This window comes from Etheostoma cragini, chromosome 11 (assembly GCF_013103735.1).
Source record: "Etheostoma cragini isolate CJK2018 chromosome 11, CSU_Ecrag_1.0, whole genome shotgun sequence".
Classification (NCBI taxonomy): Eukaryota; Metazoa; Chordata; class Actinopteri; order Perciformes; family Percidae; genus Etheostoma; species Etheostoma cragini.
Genome location: NC_048417.1, coordinates 9,918,347 through 9,932,989, shown reverse-complemented (window position 1 = coordinate 9,932,989; position 14,643 = coordinate 9,918,347). Strand labels below are relative to the sequence as shown.

The 14,643-nt window shown below is 38.6% G+C and overlaps 1 protein-coding gene across 10 annotated transcripts in view; it reads left to right on the top strand.

Annotated features, from left to right (window-relative positions):
- dachd (dachshund d) overlaps nucleotides 1–14,643 on the top strand; it is a 118,379-nt gene that overhangs the window by 3,485 nt on the left and 100,251 nt on the right. For all 10 annotated transcript variants that reach the window (XM_034885137.1, XM_034885133.1, XM_034885135.1 and 7 more), the window contains exon 2: nucleotides 290–409. In XM_034885137.1, coding sequence (XP_034741028.1) covers nucleotides 323–409 — 87 coding nt within the window. In that variant the 5' untranslated portion in view covers nucleotides 290–322. The remainder of the gene's footprint in view (nucleotides 1–289; nucleotides 410–14,643) is intronic.

Below are 14,643 nucleotides of genomic sequence, written 5' to 3'. Positions count from 1 at the left end.
AAACTCATGGCATGTCAGTGCTACTGTTTTTTGTTCAACTTTAATCATTCATTATCTAAGGATAGCCATTTTCATTCTTCCTGAATAAATAATTTTCCATTGTGTCTAACTGATGATGAGGATGATGATAATGGTGGAATAATGGTTTGTCATAGTTCTGTTTAACGTGTGGGATTTATGTTGAACACAATGCTTGGAAGAGTGGACTCAACTTCATTGCATTGCAGTTTACTTTTTGATATGGGTAATACTAACATCCTAATGGGACAACTTGCTTTTAAATTTGCAGTGTTTGGGATTTTGTGGCTGCAGTGCCGCTGCAATGCGGTCCATCCACTCCTCCTGGCTTGAGAGTTGGCAAGCTCCTCCGATCCCCAAAATGATGATTGCAAGTCGACCTCAAGTCAAGGTAATACTTGTTAACAGATAACTTTATAGTTATTAGCTTTAGAAAGCCACAGCAACAGTACAGCAGATATTAAACTGTATTCAGTACAGCTATCAGAGCTCAACCCACTGTCATATGCATTCATTGTTTCCTTAAGAAAAATCTTTGCTGCCTCTATGACAAATAGTACAGCTCAAGACGGCAGAAGCAGATGTTGCTGCCAGCTTTTGGGAACAAATTGTGGACTGCACCGGCACATCAGTTTCATATTGTGCCGGCTCCCTTCTGAACTCCATCATATTACCAGCCAGAATGAGGCCAATGTGTTGGCATATCAGAGAAAATGTGAGGTTGTCTTACCAGTATAGTTGAACCTGGCCCAGCTCTTGCCACAACACAATGCAACATCATCCGGCAATGTAACTAGAAATAGGTAGTTCTGTAATTCATCTCATGATTTGACTTGTAAAATACAAACTGGTTGTATTACAATCCACTGTGCAGGGTTTTGGCATTTGATAAACCTTCAAACTCCTGGATCTATTACACAAAATGGTCTTCCTGGATTGTATTTTCCTTCCACTTTAGAACAAGGCTGTTTAAAGTCTGATACCCAGCTAATGTAAAATATTACATTTCCCCAATTCCCTCCATTAAAGATTTCATTGCATGTACATTTGTCTTTATACGTTTTTTTTAACCTTAATATGATGTCCCCCAGCCTGCCTATTGTCCCCCAGTGGCTAGAAATGGTGATAGGTGTAAACCGAGCTCTAGGTATCCTGCTCTGCTTTTGAGGAAAGTAAAGCTCAGATGGGGCAGTCTGGAATCTTGCTCCTTATGACCTCACAAGGAGCAAGGTTACCTCCCCTTTCTCTGCTTTGTCCACCCAGAGAATTTGGCCCACCCATGATAGAGAGACATCATGGCTTTCAAACGAGCAAAGTAGCAGTTGGTCAAGGCCACACCCCAAGCCTCCACCTTGGCCCCCCCCCCCCCCCCCCCCCCCCCCCCCCCCCCCCCCCCCCCCGCCCCCTTTCCTCCTCAAAAGCTACAGACTCAGACTACAGAAATTGCAAATACAAAGAAAAGCTCATTGTGGGCCTGGCTCTAGTGGCTGTAATTCGGCACCAAGGCTGAATTTTAGGAAAGGGACATTAGATATGGTATTAGTGGACCAGTAAGGTCTATATAAAAGCTTCCAAAGAGCACCATGTCATGTGACCTGTAATAAATGATGTTTGTGAATGGTTTATCATTTTACGTTTTTTACAAACTATTTTAGGTACACGTCTGAGCAGATATTCTGGGTATTGTGTTTTTTGTGAATTTTGTTTGTGTTCCATATCAGAACTTATGTTATTTGGTGATAGATCTGTAACTTTTCCATAAGTTTGGGGGAACTGCATGAAATATTGGTGATCACGTCACCTGTAATGATGTTACACATATTGTTTCAGCAATAACACATTCCATTGTTGTTAGTTTTTCCTGGCATTTTACTGTGGTCCGTACTTTCATCTAGCCTACTTCAATACATGAGTCAAATATGCAGAAATAGGCTTACTGTTTTGTGTCTCAAAGGATTTTGATGCCACAACTTTTTACAAAGCCACTTAACTTGAATTTTGTGGCATGTTACACAAAATTGTTTGGTAATAAAAGGTAATTGTTAATTGGTTAGGTTAATCATTCTCACTTACTCTTATTATGTGCCCACTATAAATTTGTTAAATGTGTAAATAATAATAATCAAATGCCAATAAAGAGAAACCTTTTGTTCAACTAAGTGAGACAGACAAAGGCCCGGCTTGTGTGTTAGGACAGGGCAGCTCTACTTTGGACAAATTAATCTCCAGTAAAGATGACTTAGATCAACTTTGAAAAACACTAAGATGAAAACCCATAAAATGATTACGAACGGCGGCCAGAATGACAAGTATTATCAACAAAAATTAATCAGGTGCATCTTTTCATGAACTCAATTAATAATGTGCAACAACGGGGTCTTTTTTCCCTGGAATGAAAATTAATTAGCAGGGGAAGGTCACTCGGAGATGCTGACATCACTCATCAGGCCGCTGTGGCAGTTCTAATTATTTGTCTTCCAGGCTTGGCTGATCAAAAATTATTGCCATACCTGAGCAACATTTAGAAAAAAAGCTTTGTTTAAAGCGCTTTTAATTAGACCTGCTATTTGATTAATGCCATGTAAGCGCTCAGGATCGGCCCTCTTATCAGCATTTCTGACAAATTTGCTGTGTATTGTTGTGTGAAAGACATTTTACTGACACTAACCGACTGTTTAGTATCTAATTCATTCACTTTAGTTGCAATTAAAAAGCTATTTACTGCGAGGGCACTTGTTGATATTAATATAGATGTTGTAAACTTTGACAAAGCACTCCGTATTGATACTTGAAATACATACCAGTGATAATAACAAAATCAAATTGCATTAAGTGGATTAGAGTAAAGCTAAGCTAGTAACTAACAACCCGCAACATCAGACACAAACACAGTGCTGTTATGAATTTTGCAATGATCACCTAAGTTGCTCCCTGCACATTCTAAGAGTTAGCACGTGTAGCTCTAAGGCCCCACAATTTATTGCGTTTTTGTCAGCCATAATTAATAACAAAAGACAAAGGTCACAGCAAGCAAACATGATTACTTAACCCCTGCCTGATAACATATCTAGCCACTACTGGGCCCCTTGGTTACACACTGTACAATAGAGAGAAGACAAAGCAGCGTTATGATCAAGGCTCTATCAAGCTCTTGCGCTTTTCCACAGTTACCGTGTTCACTCGTTGCTCAAACTATCTTCAACCCTTACTACATCAATTCACATTACCTGCAAATTAGCAAAGTTCTACTTTCAAGCTCACAGTACATTTGATCCAAATAGACTCTAAATGCCATTTCTGTTCCTATTAACCTACGGATCGGTGTGGCAGATATTTTCATGAGGTTGCTGGGGAAAAAACACGAGGCTAATGGCTTGATTGTGACAGCGCTATTCATGATGATTTATGATTCTGTGTTTAAGTTGATTACTCTACTGCTGACTCGGAATACTATTTCAATTAGTGCACTGAAGGTCACTCCACGAAATCCCTCCATAATCTATTCCTATTAACACTAATGCGCCGAGTATCCATATCTGTTCACCCTTGTTGATTCAAATCATCCCCACTCCTAACGGCCAGCTTGTTTACCAGTTTACTGGTTCGGACGTATCCTAGATGGTAATTTTCTCTCCTCCGTGTATCATTAATGTCTTCAGTCTTGACACATGGCTAGGAGGGACATCTCAATAGAGCTTGTGTGCATTTTTATTGCTTTTATTATTTCTAATTTGTTTTACAGATCAAGTGATATTTATGCTGAATGAAATTGATCCTGAAAGCCCTATAGGCATACATGGTAATATTGTGAGGTTAGAAAGCAACAACCTCCTATTACTTGTCATCATGAGAACCAAAATAGCCTCAGCGTGATCAAACTTTTAGAGGTCTAAATTAATTTTACATCACTTTCATTCATACTCCCACTCACCCATGCAGAGGAGGAAATTAGCTACCTGTATTTAATCTAATATGTTCCCACTGTAAGCGCTGGTGGACATGATAGACTTAATCAGTTCACACTGAATCAAAAAGCTCACCAGACAGTGTGTAGCCATGAACAATGTATTACGTTTTAAAGACAGGGTCTCTAAATTCTACTATCTACAATGGAGACTTATTTTATTCTATAGCATATGTTACTCTCACAATACAAATATATCTAACCGTAAATGAATGTATCATAAATTGGCAACAAATTCACTACTGAAAGTTTATTGCATATAACTTAAAACGGTGTTGTTGTTGTTGTTGTTTGGGTTGGATTGTATTACATGTTAAACAAGCAGAATGAAAGAGGTCAAAACTTTAACGGCTCTTATCAGCTACTACAGGCCACTAGGCCTTAGGACAGGAAACATTCTTTTTTGAGAGAAGGGTAAAAGTGCTGACATTGTCACCAGTTGATGGGACTCTATCCAAGGGATAGGTGAAAACACTTGGGCACAGTGACATCAATTTTCAAGATGATTTAACTCCATGCTCCTGTGTTGGAGGAAAGAAACTTCAGACCCCTGATTTACCTCTGATGACAGCCACGCAGCCCCCGAAACAATGTTTCCAAGGCTACTAGCGAATGACGAGTGGTCACGTCTGTACAGCCGTCCCCATTGGTTTGATTTATGTGACCGGGATCCAATAAAAATGGCAATCAAATCAACCCAGCCACTTTACAGGTAGAGGGCTGTCTGATTGAGTTGTCGAAGGCATGGCTGAGGCTCAGAATGATTATGCCAGGAAACGGAGAGGGGTCCATCTCTCCGCACCCAACAAGGACACCATACATCTCCCCATGCAGCTTTCCTACTCCACTGTGAAATGTATCCAAAATAACTGCACACCTACTGCTTGCCTGCCTCCCCTCTCTGAAGGTTATTTGTCGTCTGAAGGACTCTCCCTGTCAGAGTATGATAAATACCATGTACACAGACAAGAGCAGCGTCAGGTCCAGGATTAGCCGGAAAACTCACTGATCTGTGAATAACCTAAAAAAGAGGAGCTGAAGATTAGCAATGATGCTTTTAAGAATGATCCATCAAACTCAACTACCTCAGTCACTCAAATGAATCATCTCACTTGATTCTTTAACCCAGGCGAAGTACGAGTGACTGCCGCGCTACCTGCAGGTCACAGAGATCATTTTGAGGATGTTTATTAAATCAGTGCTATCAATTTTCTTACTGATCATCTTTTATCTGTCCTCTCCTTGGGGATGAGTCAAGCACACAATGATGTTAAAGGTTGCGGTATTCAACTTATGGCTTTTCCGTTCAGCCTCCAGAGCTCCGCTGGCAATATTAAATGGCCATTGCCATAACGTACAAATTGATACCTGAAATATGCCCCATATTGAGAGGGCCTGTCACGAAAGTTAACTCACTTTTGTTAACAGAGCTACTGTTAAAAGTAGAACAAAAAAAAAGGAACAAACAATAATCGTGAACTATTTGCCTTGGCTTTGAACTAATGACAACTTAGGCAGGCCTGTTTACTGTGCATGAGGAAGCACACATTCAGGAAGTAAATTGGATCAAAGTACAAGCAGCTGCTTAAGTACTTACTCGCTTCGATAAGCAGAGTGAAATCACCATCATTGTTGCATTAGAGTGACTTGCTTCAGTCACCGCCAGAAAAGCAGACAGGAAGAGAAGAAGGGAGCTGATAGTGTACCAGCTCCATGTGTCATGAAGGAGCTGCTGGCTAACAGCCAGCCTGAAAAGGAACAATTGAACATCACTGTGGAAGCCTTTTTGTGTTGGAAACACAATCACCTTGTTAGAGAATAGAATGCATTGTACAACAGGTACAAACACATCCTCTGGAATGATAGTCAAGCACGTGCAATTTCACCAAATTAGTTCACACATTTCAAGACATACATTTATGAGTTGGCTTTTGTTTTTGTTTTTTCCTTTGGCTGTAATAGTTCAATATTTTTTCATAGAAAAGTAGACTATCATAAAGTCAACAGGATACAAATTTAAAACAAAACATGGAATGAAACAAGCAAGCGATACCATAAATAGGAACCTGTGGCCCTTTCAATATTTTCTTTTAAAGGGTTGAGGCACAGAGTGAAAACAAAGATTCTCTGATCCAAAGGATCCACACTGACATCATCTTAAGTTTCCACTGAACTCTGAAGACCTTTCCTCTCCAGCAACGAGGACACAAGGAAAGTTCAAGGATTGAGCAAGTCAGTTGGACTAACATGCCACGGAACAGGAAATAGCCATTCATTGATTTTGTGTGTGTCCAGAAAGATCAATTTTATTCTTCCTTTGTTTTCAGACTACAATGCACTAAAGCTCCTGCAGCAGCAGGATGTGTTTCGTACAAGCATGGTCCAAATGAAGCTATAAATCAAGTGTTGGAGCAGAAACACATAATGTCATCCCCCATAGACCACGTACTGTACAGTACCACACCTCAAACTGCTCCATTCTGCTTTTTCTTTCTGTCTGCACAAACAGCCCTACAATGTCAGACAATCTAATTAATATGACATGAAAATAGGAAATATGAAAACAATGACTATTGAAAACTGCTCAGAACGTGTAGCTTGATTCACAATATCTTCTTTGGATATGTCAAATATATGCAGACTTGTTCTTATCCTAAACTCTTTATTAAGACATTATAGTCATGGTCTGATTATATTGTATTGCTTTCACTGCTCTATGACTGTTATCTAGTTCAACATCATTCTGTTGTTATGCAGTTTGCTGATTAAGTGTGTGTGTGTGTGTGTGTGTGTGTGTGTGTGTGTGTGTATGTGTGTGTGTGTGTGTGTGTGTGTGTGTGCATAAACTGACACTTCTTTAATTGTATTGCACTTGTGCTATCTGGTGCTGGAGTTAACTCGTAAAAGTGAAGTCTTAAGCAGATTCCCAACGTCTGCCTATTTAAGATTCATAGAAAAGACTATCCACCCCAATCAATATCTACTTGAGATTTAAGTTGCATTATGTGTCCCCTTCACAGGCATGATTTAAAACATCAGCACAAAGTATTCTTAATTTTATTGCCTGCCGTAAATTAAAATTAATGATGCTGACATCCACAATTAACAATGAAAAATGCAGATTCTTATAATTACTTTAGCAGTAATATTGTTTTCAGCCCAGGCTCAAGGTGCTCCTCATATGCTCCTCAACATTCAGTAAAACACAAAAAGACAGCTTCATTACATTTTATTTGCTATAGGAAACAAAAAAGGGTCTAACAAAAATCCACAGCTCATTTGGGAATATCTCGCCATGCATAATTAAGCAAATTTGATTGGAATTAAGCATGACTTCTTTTGGTTGGGTTTTAATGAATGCAAATCAGGCATCTACATCCCTAAGATTAATTTCAGCCAATTAAAAAACAAAGCTTGTTGGAAAGTGTAAAAGTGTTCAAAGCAGGGCAGCAAAGCAGTTCTTTCTCTCCCTCTTCCATTCTCTCTCCCTCCTCATCTCATCTCATAACCTACACTCAGGAGAATCCCCCCCTCAACTTTGATCATTAGCAGTTACAGGCAAACAATATGAATTCATATGTTCAAATGTGGCAGAAATGCACTGCCAAGATCCTTATGCCTTATTAATCTAAAAGTTGCACCCCTTAATAGTTTATTTAAACAATTATTTTTTAAGTACTTCTGTGTTAACACTGTTAGTGGATCTAATTGTCAGAAAGTATACCACAAGATACTCAAAGTTTTATACATTGTGCTAATGTCTTGCTTATGATGCAAAGGTAAACTTTAGAGCATAAAATATATCATTGTTCTGGCTTTTGATGGGACAACATATTACAATTATTCTGCATTAGTTTGCCCACTATAATGTTGGCATAACCTGGAATCAACCTTTATCAGTGTTCAAGAACATTCAATCCATCTGACTTAAGCACTCAGGAGATTGTAGCGTGGCATTTTCCATTTGAAGGCACCATTGCACACCAGACCAGTGACAAATAACGCAGCTCACACCAATAACAAATGCCAGTGTCAGGCAGTATGTATGGCTTACGTAGGTGTTAGTCTCACTATAACACCGTTACGTTATCCTCCATCTTAAATGTTATGCTGTTTTTGCACAACCGCACTGAGTAAATCCTGATTATTTGGAAAGTCTGACGCCAACACTAATGATTGAGGGCAAGCAGGCACCTTCGGGCTAATGCTAATATGCCTGCACATCGCTCGGAGAACACTGTGTACATTGATTTGATCTCTCACATCAAAAGACAAACAGTGGTGCAAGTCAGCACATCCCCAGTCAATGTCATTCCTTGAAGTGATTCCCCCACACGTGCATTTTCATGGGCCTGGGGAGGGAGGGAGGAAGGGAATAGAGAATTAGGTGATCGGATCTATTGGCATTTCTTTAAAGGAGATTCATGGTGGGAGGACACAGGAAAAGTGAGGAAAAGTGTTTCCCCATTGGACTGCTAGCCAGAGCCAGTTCTGAGAGGCTTGCTGTGTTTAGATTGCATTAATCCCTCTGTCTCTACCTGTTACAGAACTTTCATTAATATTGTCTTTTAACATCAAGTCTCCTGCAGAGTGGGGAATAAGTGGAAAGTTCTCAGAACTCTACCAAAAGTTCAAAGCGCCACAAGAAACCCTTTATGTGTTCCCTTAATCATTCAAAAGCCCATCCTAGTATGCCACTTGCGTAGCTCCTCCATATGACGAGAAGAATTAATATTTGGCCTCTGATGCATTCTTTTTGAAAGACTAAAGGAATGTGAAGGAAAAGCATTATCTATTCAAGGAGCGCAGGGAATACCCTGACTCTGTCTCAGTTCTGTTGTAGCTGCTGCGTCTCATTTTGTCTGTAGCAGATCACAGGGCTGCAGACTGGTATGTTTCTGAGGGAAAATGGTGAGTGGGAAATTGTACTATTTTATTAGAACCCTGTGGGAGAGTTTTGTAGAGGCCGGCATGCCATTGAGCCTATTTGCATCATGCTAGCAATGAATAGATATGATAATATTGTAATACTTTGGAATCACTCCCACAAAAATGGTTTATATGATGATTTTTATGTGGTGAGAGCCTCTGGCAGAAACCCTCATGACATCAGATAGACAAGTTCACATCACCAGTTTATATTCATTCATTTTTATCTAAAACATTTTAGATCAACAGCGTTTCTGACTACAGTATACCTTGTCAAACCCTTGTCAAAATACAAGCCAGAATAATAATTATATCAGGACTGTTCTCTGTCATTTGTTGTATTCCGCTTCTTAGTATTTTTGTCTGTGAGTCCTCCCCTGTGTTAATGTATTAACTCTGATGCCTTAGGCTTTTCATTTCATTCAGTAAAGCCTCATTGCTATACAGTTGGAGTTATGCTTACTTAATGCACCAAGGACCACACATTCAAGTTCACTAGAGCAGACCTACACGTCTTTTGAAGCATTTGGACAGCGTTATTATAAAAGTATAGCGTTTGTACAATTGCAACTCAGCCATCAGTGCAAAATTTGCTATTCTAAGTTTCCTGAATGCAACGAAACACAGAGGGAAAATGTGTGTTGCCTTTATTTTCACACATGATAACACAACAGAGATTATTATTCAGGGGGTAAAATCAATGAAAGGCTATTCAGTGCATTTGTTTCAGACTGCCATACTAAAAAACTGAAAACTGAGTAATTTGCACAAACCCTTTAAACATTCTAAGCATTCAATGGCTTTAAAATTATTTTTTTTATTTATTTTTCATTAAATTATTTAAAATGAGGGTAACTGTGGAAAGACGTCTGTTTGCTAGGTGTAGGGCTAAATTGTGTGGAGTGAAGAGATGTTACTGGGAGATGGGAAGCCCAAGGGACAAGCAGGAGGACAATGCTGTCTCTTGGGAGAATTTTATGCTGCTGAAGTGAATTTGAATACATAAAGGAGAAGTTGGGTAATAAGGAAAGGGGGGGTACAACACAGCCTGTGTTCTCCTGGTCCCTTGTGTGGGAAAAGAGGCAGATTCCCCCACGTTTTTTCCATTCTGGCCCCGTTCTGGCCTTATTCTCATGGGCCTAATTTTGCATTTTAAGGTCTGCAATTGTGCCACGAGTACATTAGCTCAAGAATTGCTTTTTCTTTTTTACCACCGCACATCACACTTTTCATGAGTCAAATGTGTTGCTCTTCATTTGTGATCTATTTCTAGTGAAAGTGTTTCCATTACCGCTCAAGAAATCTGTTACAGATGCACTGCATTGCAGTAAAGATGAACAGATGTACTGCTTTGACTAAAGAAGTCACATGGTTCCAACTAGTTATTTAATTGTTTTGCCTCTCTGTCAGCTAGATATCTTAATACCTCAACAGATGAGAACAAACTTTGGTGGACAGATGGACCTCGGGCCAACAATTGAAGGATTGAATTTGATTCTGATAGTTCTCTGGATCCAGGATTTCCTGATACAAGTGTGTCTTATGTTTGCTCTAAAACTACCTGATCTCAAACCTTGAAATGAATAAAAGCATGGAAAAAGGTCTGCACTGTCCATACGCATCATAGTTCTATTTAGGCTCTGGTTGTGTGTAAACTGAACTGGGATGTTTTCTGTGATGACTTAATTTACTTAAAACATTGCAGCGCAACATTAAATAAAACATAAAAACAAACAAAAAAACAAAACAACATATTCGTATCAGAACATTTTCCTGCTCAGACAGGCAACGCCCCGCACATTCTCCCTTCTTAGTTTTCCTGTTTGGTCTGCCTTCTTTGTCCCTTATCTAAGCATCATTCATTCCTCATCTGTGATCCTGCACTTGGCTGTGGTCCGCGTGGCTTGGCACCCACCCATTCCTCCTCTACCTCACTAAAGACACTGCTCTGCACTGTTCTTTGTCTTAAACTAAAAGCAGAGGGGTCGGGGTGTTTGAGGGCATTACTTGTTATATGCAGCAGTCTCACCTGTTTGCATTACACCTTGCCATAATGTCTTTTGGCATTCTGATCCCTTCTGTATGCAGCTTAAAGTAGCTAGGACATCAACAATACAGTAGTTAAAAGTAAAATCCTATGTTAAATTGAGATTATACTGTAAAGTTTTTTCTAAACAATATCTTATGTAGAAATATATATATTTATTTTCCAAATTGTGTAACCAAATGTGTTTCTCAAGGAGCAGTCCATGGGTCCAAATTGGTCCTTGTTGAGCCAAATCTAAAGGTATCCCAAGGTAAATGGGGAGATTATTTTCTTTCATATTTGTATCATAAACTATATGTATAAAGTCAAATCAACTTTAAGAACGCATTTCAAACTTTGGCCGGTAATAACATGAGAAATACAATTTAAACTAATATTATATGTTATATTATATTACAAAATCTGGTACATTTAAAAGCATAATGCATCCAATTCAGGGTCCATGACCTGAAACACTCTGTGTAACATGCAGAGGCATGTAACAGTATCACAGTAAGCATGCACTAGATTGCAGTTGATGTGTTATGTGTTCCTGTAGAGGTCACTGTTGTGTGGTGCCTCTGTGTCATATTGGGATACTATCAGCAGGCATACTGTAATTCCTTCCCGGTTGAAGTCCGCAGCAAGTACTGTGACATTGAAATAGACTCAAAGAATGTGAGCAATAAAATAATTACAAAGTTAATTTTGTTTGCAAAGCTCTAATGTCTAGTACAAACAACATTTTAAAAGGGAAAGTTTGTTGATGCTTAATCTGTACAATGATGAACAGTAATTATTTTTTTGTGCCAGTGTTAATCATCCTGTACCAGTAGTAAGTTAATTCGGACCAAGTAAAGAATCTTATGTCTATATGTCTGGAGGCATCTTAGAATTGTAGGATTAATTCCTCTCTGGAAGAAACACATTATGTTAATCACAAAATCCCCATATTTGTGTATCTGGGAGATGATTGTAGTGAGCGATTATGAGTGGGCTTTATTACGAAGAACACAAATTGGATACTATGAATGAGTTCATCCCACACATTTGTATGTGCCATTTAACTCCAAAATCCTTGTTTATTAAACTCCAATTGCACATATGAATCAAGTCTTTGGCATTAATCATGAACAACAAGGGCCCAGATGGTACAATCTTAGCCAAGCTTGAATTAATACGAAAGGTTGAATCACTGCTGCATCGAGATCCTCTCAAGGACCTTTGAAGAATGACATGAATAATCATTGTTGTTGGATGCATAGCTTACTAAGTCAGCAGAGCATAGTAACCTACTGCAAACTGAGAAATATTATAGCACATGGTGCTGCCCTGCTAAGACTTTTTGATGTATTGCAGCGTGGATACTAAAATGAAGAATGACTTCTTGCACTAACTCATAATATAAAATTTTAGTATCATAGCATGCACCATCATATCAGTATCATATGGTGATTATGGTAACTAAACATAAACATAGACAATGTGACCCACTACTAATGGTTACACATCATTGGTTCCTTCCATTGTTACAGCCTGTTGATGCTGTTAATTGTTAGCAGCTCCTCTTTAGCTAGGCTCACATAACAGTATAGTAATTTCAAATTTGTCTTTTGGTGTTTATGTTAATGACCCAAATGAACCAATATACTAGATGGGTATCAGTGCTGGTACTGACCTCTGCCTGATACGAGTGATGTACATTAAACACATGTTTTTGAATTCAAAATCAGAACAACCTAACTAAACCTGACTTCAACCTAACCTATATTAGTGTAGTGTAGTGTAGTGTAGTTACAGCTTCATGTTACCTTGCGTGCAGAAGAATACTCCCAGGCCTTATTAGTTTCACACAGTCAGAAATACATATTTGACACTGAAATTTTGACACTTAAAATGAAAACAAAACACTGGTATAGGATTAGGGTGAATACCTTGATCTGTATTGGCATCAAGATGGCTCTGACTAATTAATATATCTTGAAATGCAGTAATTTAGAGATAACTAATATAACACATTATTGTATAAGAATGCAGTCTACAAAAGGTCAGCCTGACTGTATTGATTACTATTTTAAATCACAATCCCTGTAATTTAGTATTTCTATATCATCTGTGCCATTACCATTAATACTTATTGGTGTCCTATATCAATCGCATGCAGTAAGAAGGAAGGGGAAAGGGAGGGGAAGAAGAAACAGTATTCAAAAGAATGGCGCTAACAAACAAGGGTGAAATGGCAAAACTGGTGTGTGAACTACTCAAGCTCAACTAAACGATACTTAAACATATACAAAACTGTAGATTACAACATATTACATGAATATCGTGTCACTATCCGCTGTTCTCTACAGTCCTCATCCACTTTGCTTTGGCCTCACACCTAATGTATTCCAGCTTTGCTGATCTCCTGATTCGAAAGGACATTGCATCTCATTTCTTGTCACTTGTCTCTTAAATTCCTAAAGGTACAATTAGCATTTTGTTTGACGAAATGTTGAAAGGTTCATAGATTGATATTTGCAAAAATGTGGCAGGGTGTTTTTTTTTCCAAATGCAAATTCTGACATTTATTAACTTTTATTACAGAGACTCTGTTTATGGATTGTAAAGCTCTACATAGATTTAATGGGAATAAAGTAAAATTGTACTGTTTAAACACAATCAGTGTAGCAAAACCAGCAAGTGTGTAATTTAGTGTTGTGTGGCAATGAAATGTTTTACGGGCCCTGATTTATGTCCTGTGCATGGCATTTCTAATGAGAGAGACCAACATTGCAGTGCGCCTGTGTTCCAGGAAACTACATTTACAGCAGATCTTTTTTCTCAAGAGTGTTTTTCCCCCGTGAAATAATGTCAGCACTTTCCCACCTTCAAAGTCCTTTTGTTTCCAGATCTATTAACAATTCTAATTGTACAGGAACACTTGTTAAGTAGGGCTGGTAAATAAAGCAGGAAACACATTATTTCCTTTTAGTGCAGATTAAAGGTACAGCTATGCTGGGTTGAAACACATTAATGAGGTTTTAAATAAAAATGCTGGGAATTTACACCGCTGACTGGTTTAACTGCAGTAAGCAGTTGATTTTCCTTGATGTTAAAGGGGAACATTATTTCACTCACTAATGAAAAATACATCTTTCCACCCTCCTATCTGTTAATTAACATGTTTGTGTTAGGGGATTTTCAAAAAGGGATACAATCGCTTTCAATCTGATTAAAGTAAGTGATACATAATAGGGAGGTTGTTTTTCTTCGGTCCTTCTGTTAATTGAATAGCTTTGTATGACTTGGAATGTTTTTCCTAGTCACAACAGTTTGCCTGGACCTCGCTGCTCGGGATGCCCCTATCTTAATTACGGATCATTTTCCAAATGTGGTTCAATTTCCTCAGCAGGACAGTTTCTGTTAACTGCTATTTTTAAGGCCAATAACAATGTCAAAGCTAGGGATGATTAAAGCAATTAAAGTTTCCATTTGTTTTCTAAGCACAGCGAGATAAGACTGCCTGTTTGTACAGCATTTATTAAACATTTACTAAATGGAATTGAATCTGTCATTGATGAAGTTTTTCGAGACAATTACCTTTTAGCATGGCAAACACTGTTTCACTCAGCTAACGTCTCACAGCTTATGGCTGTGATTAGCCATTTGATTTCATCAAGCCAAACTAAAATCCTCCGAGAGAGAGAGAGAGAGAGAGAGA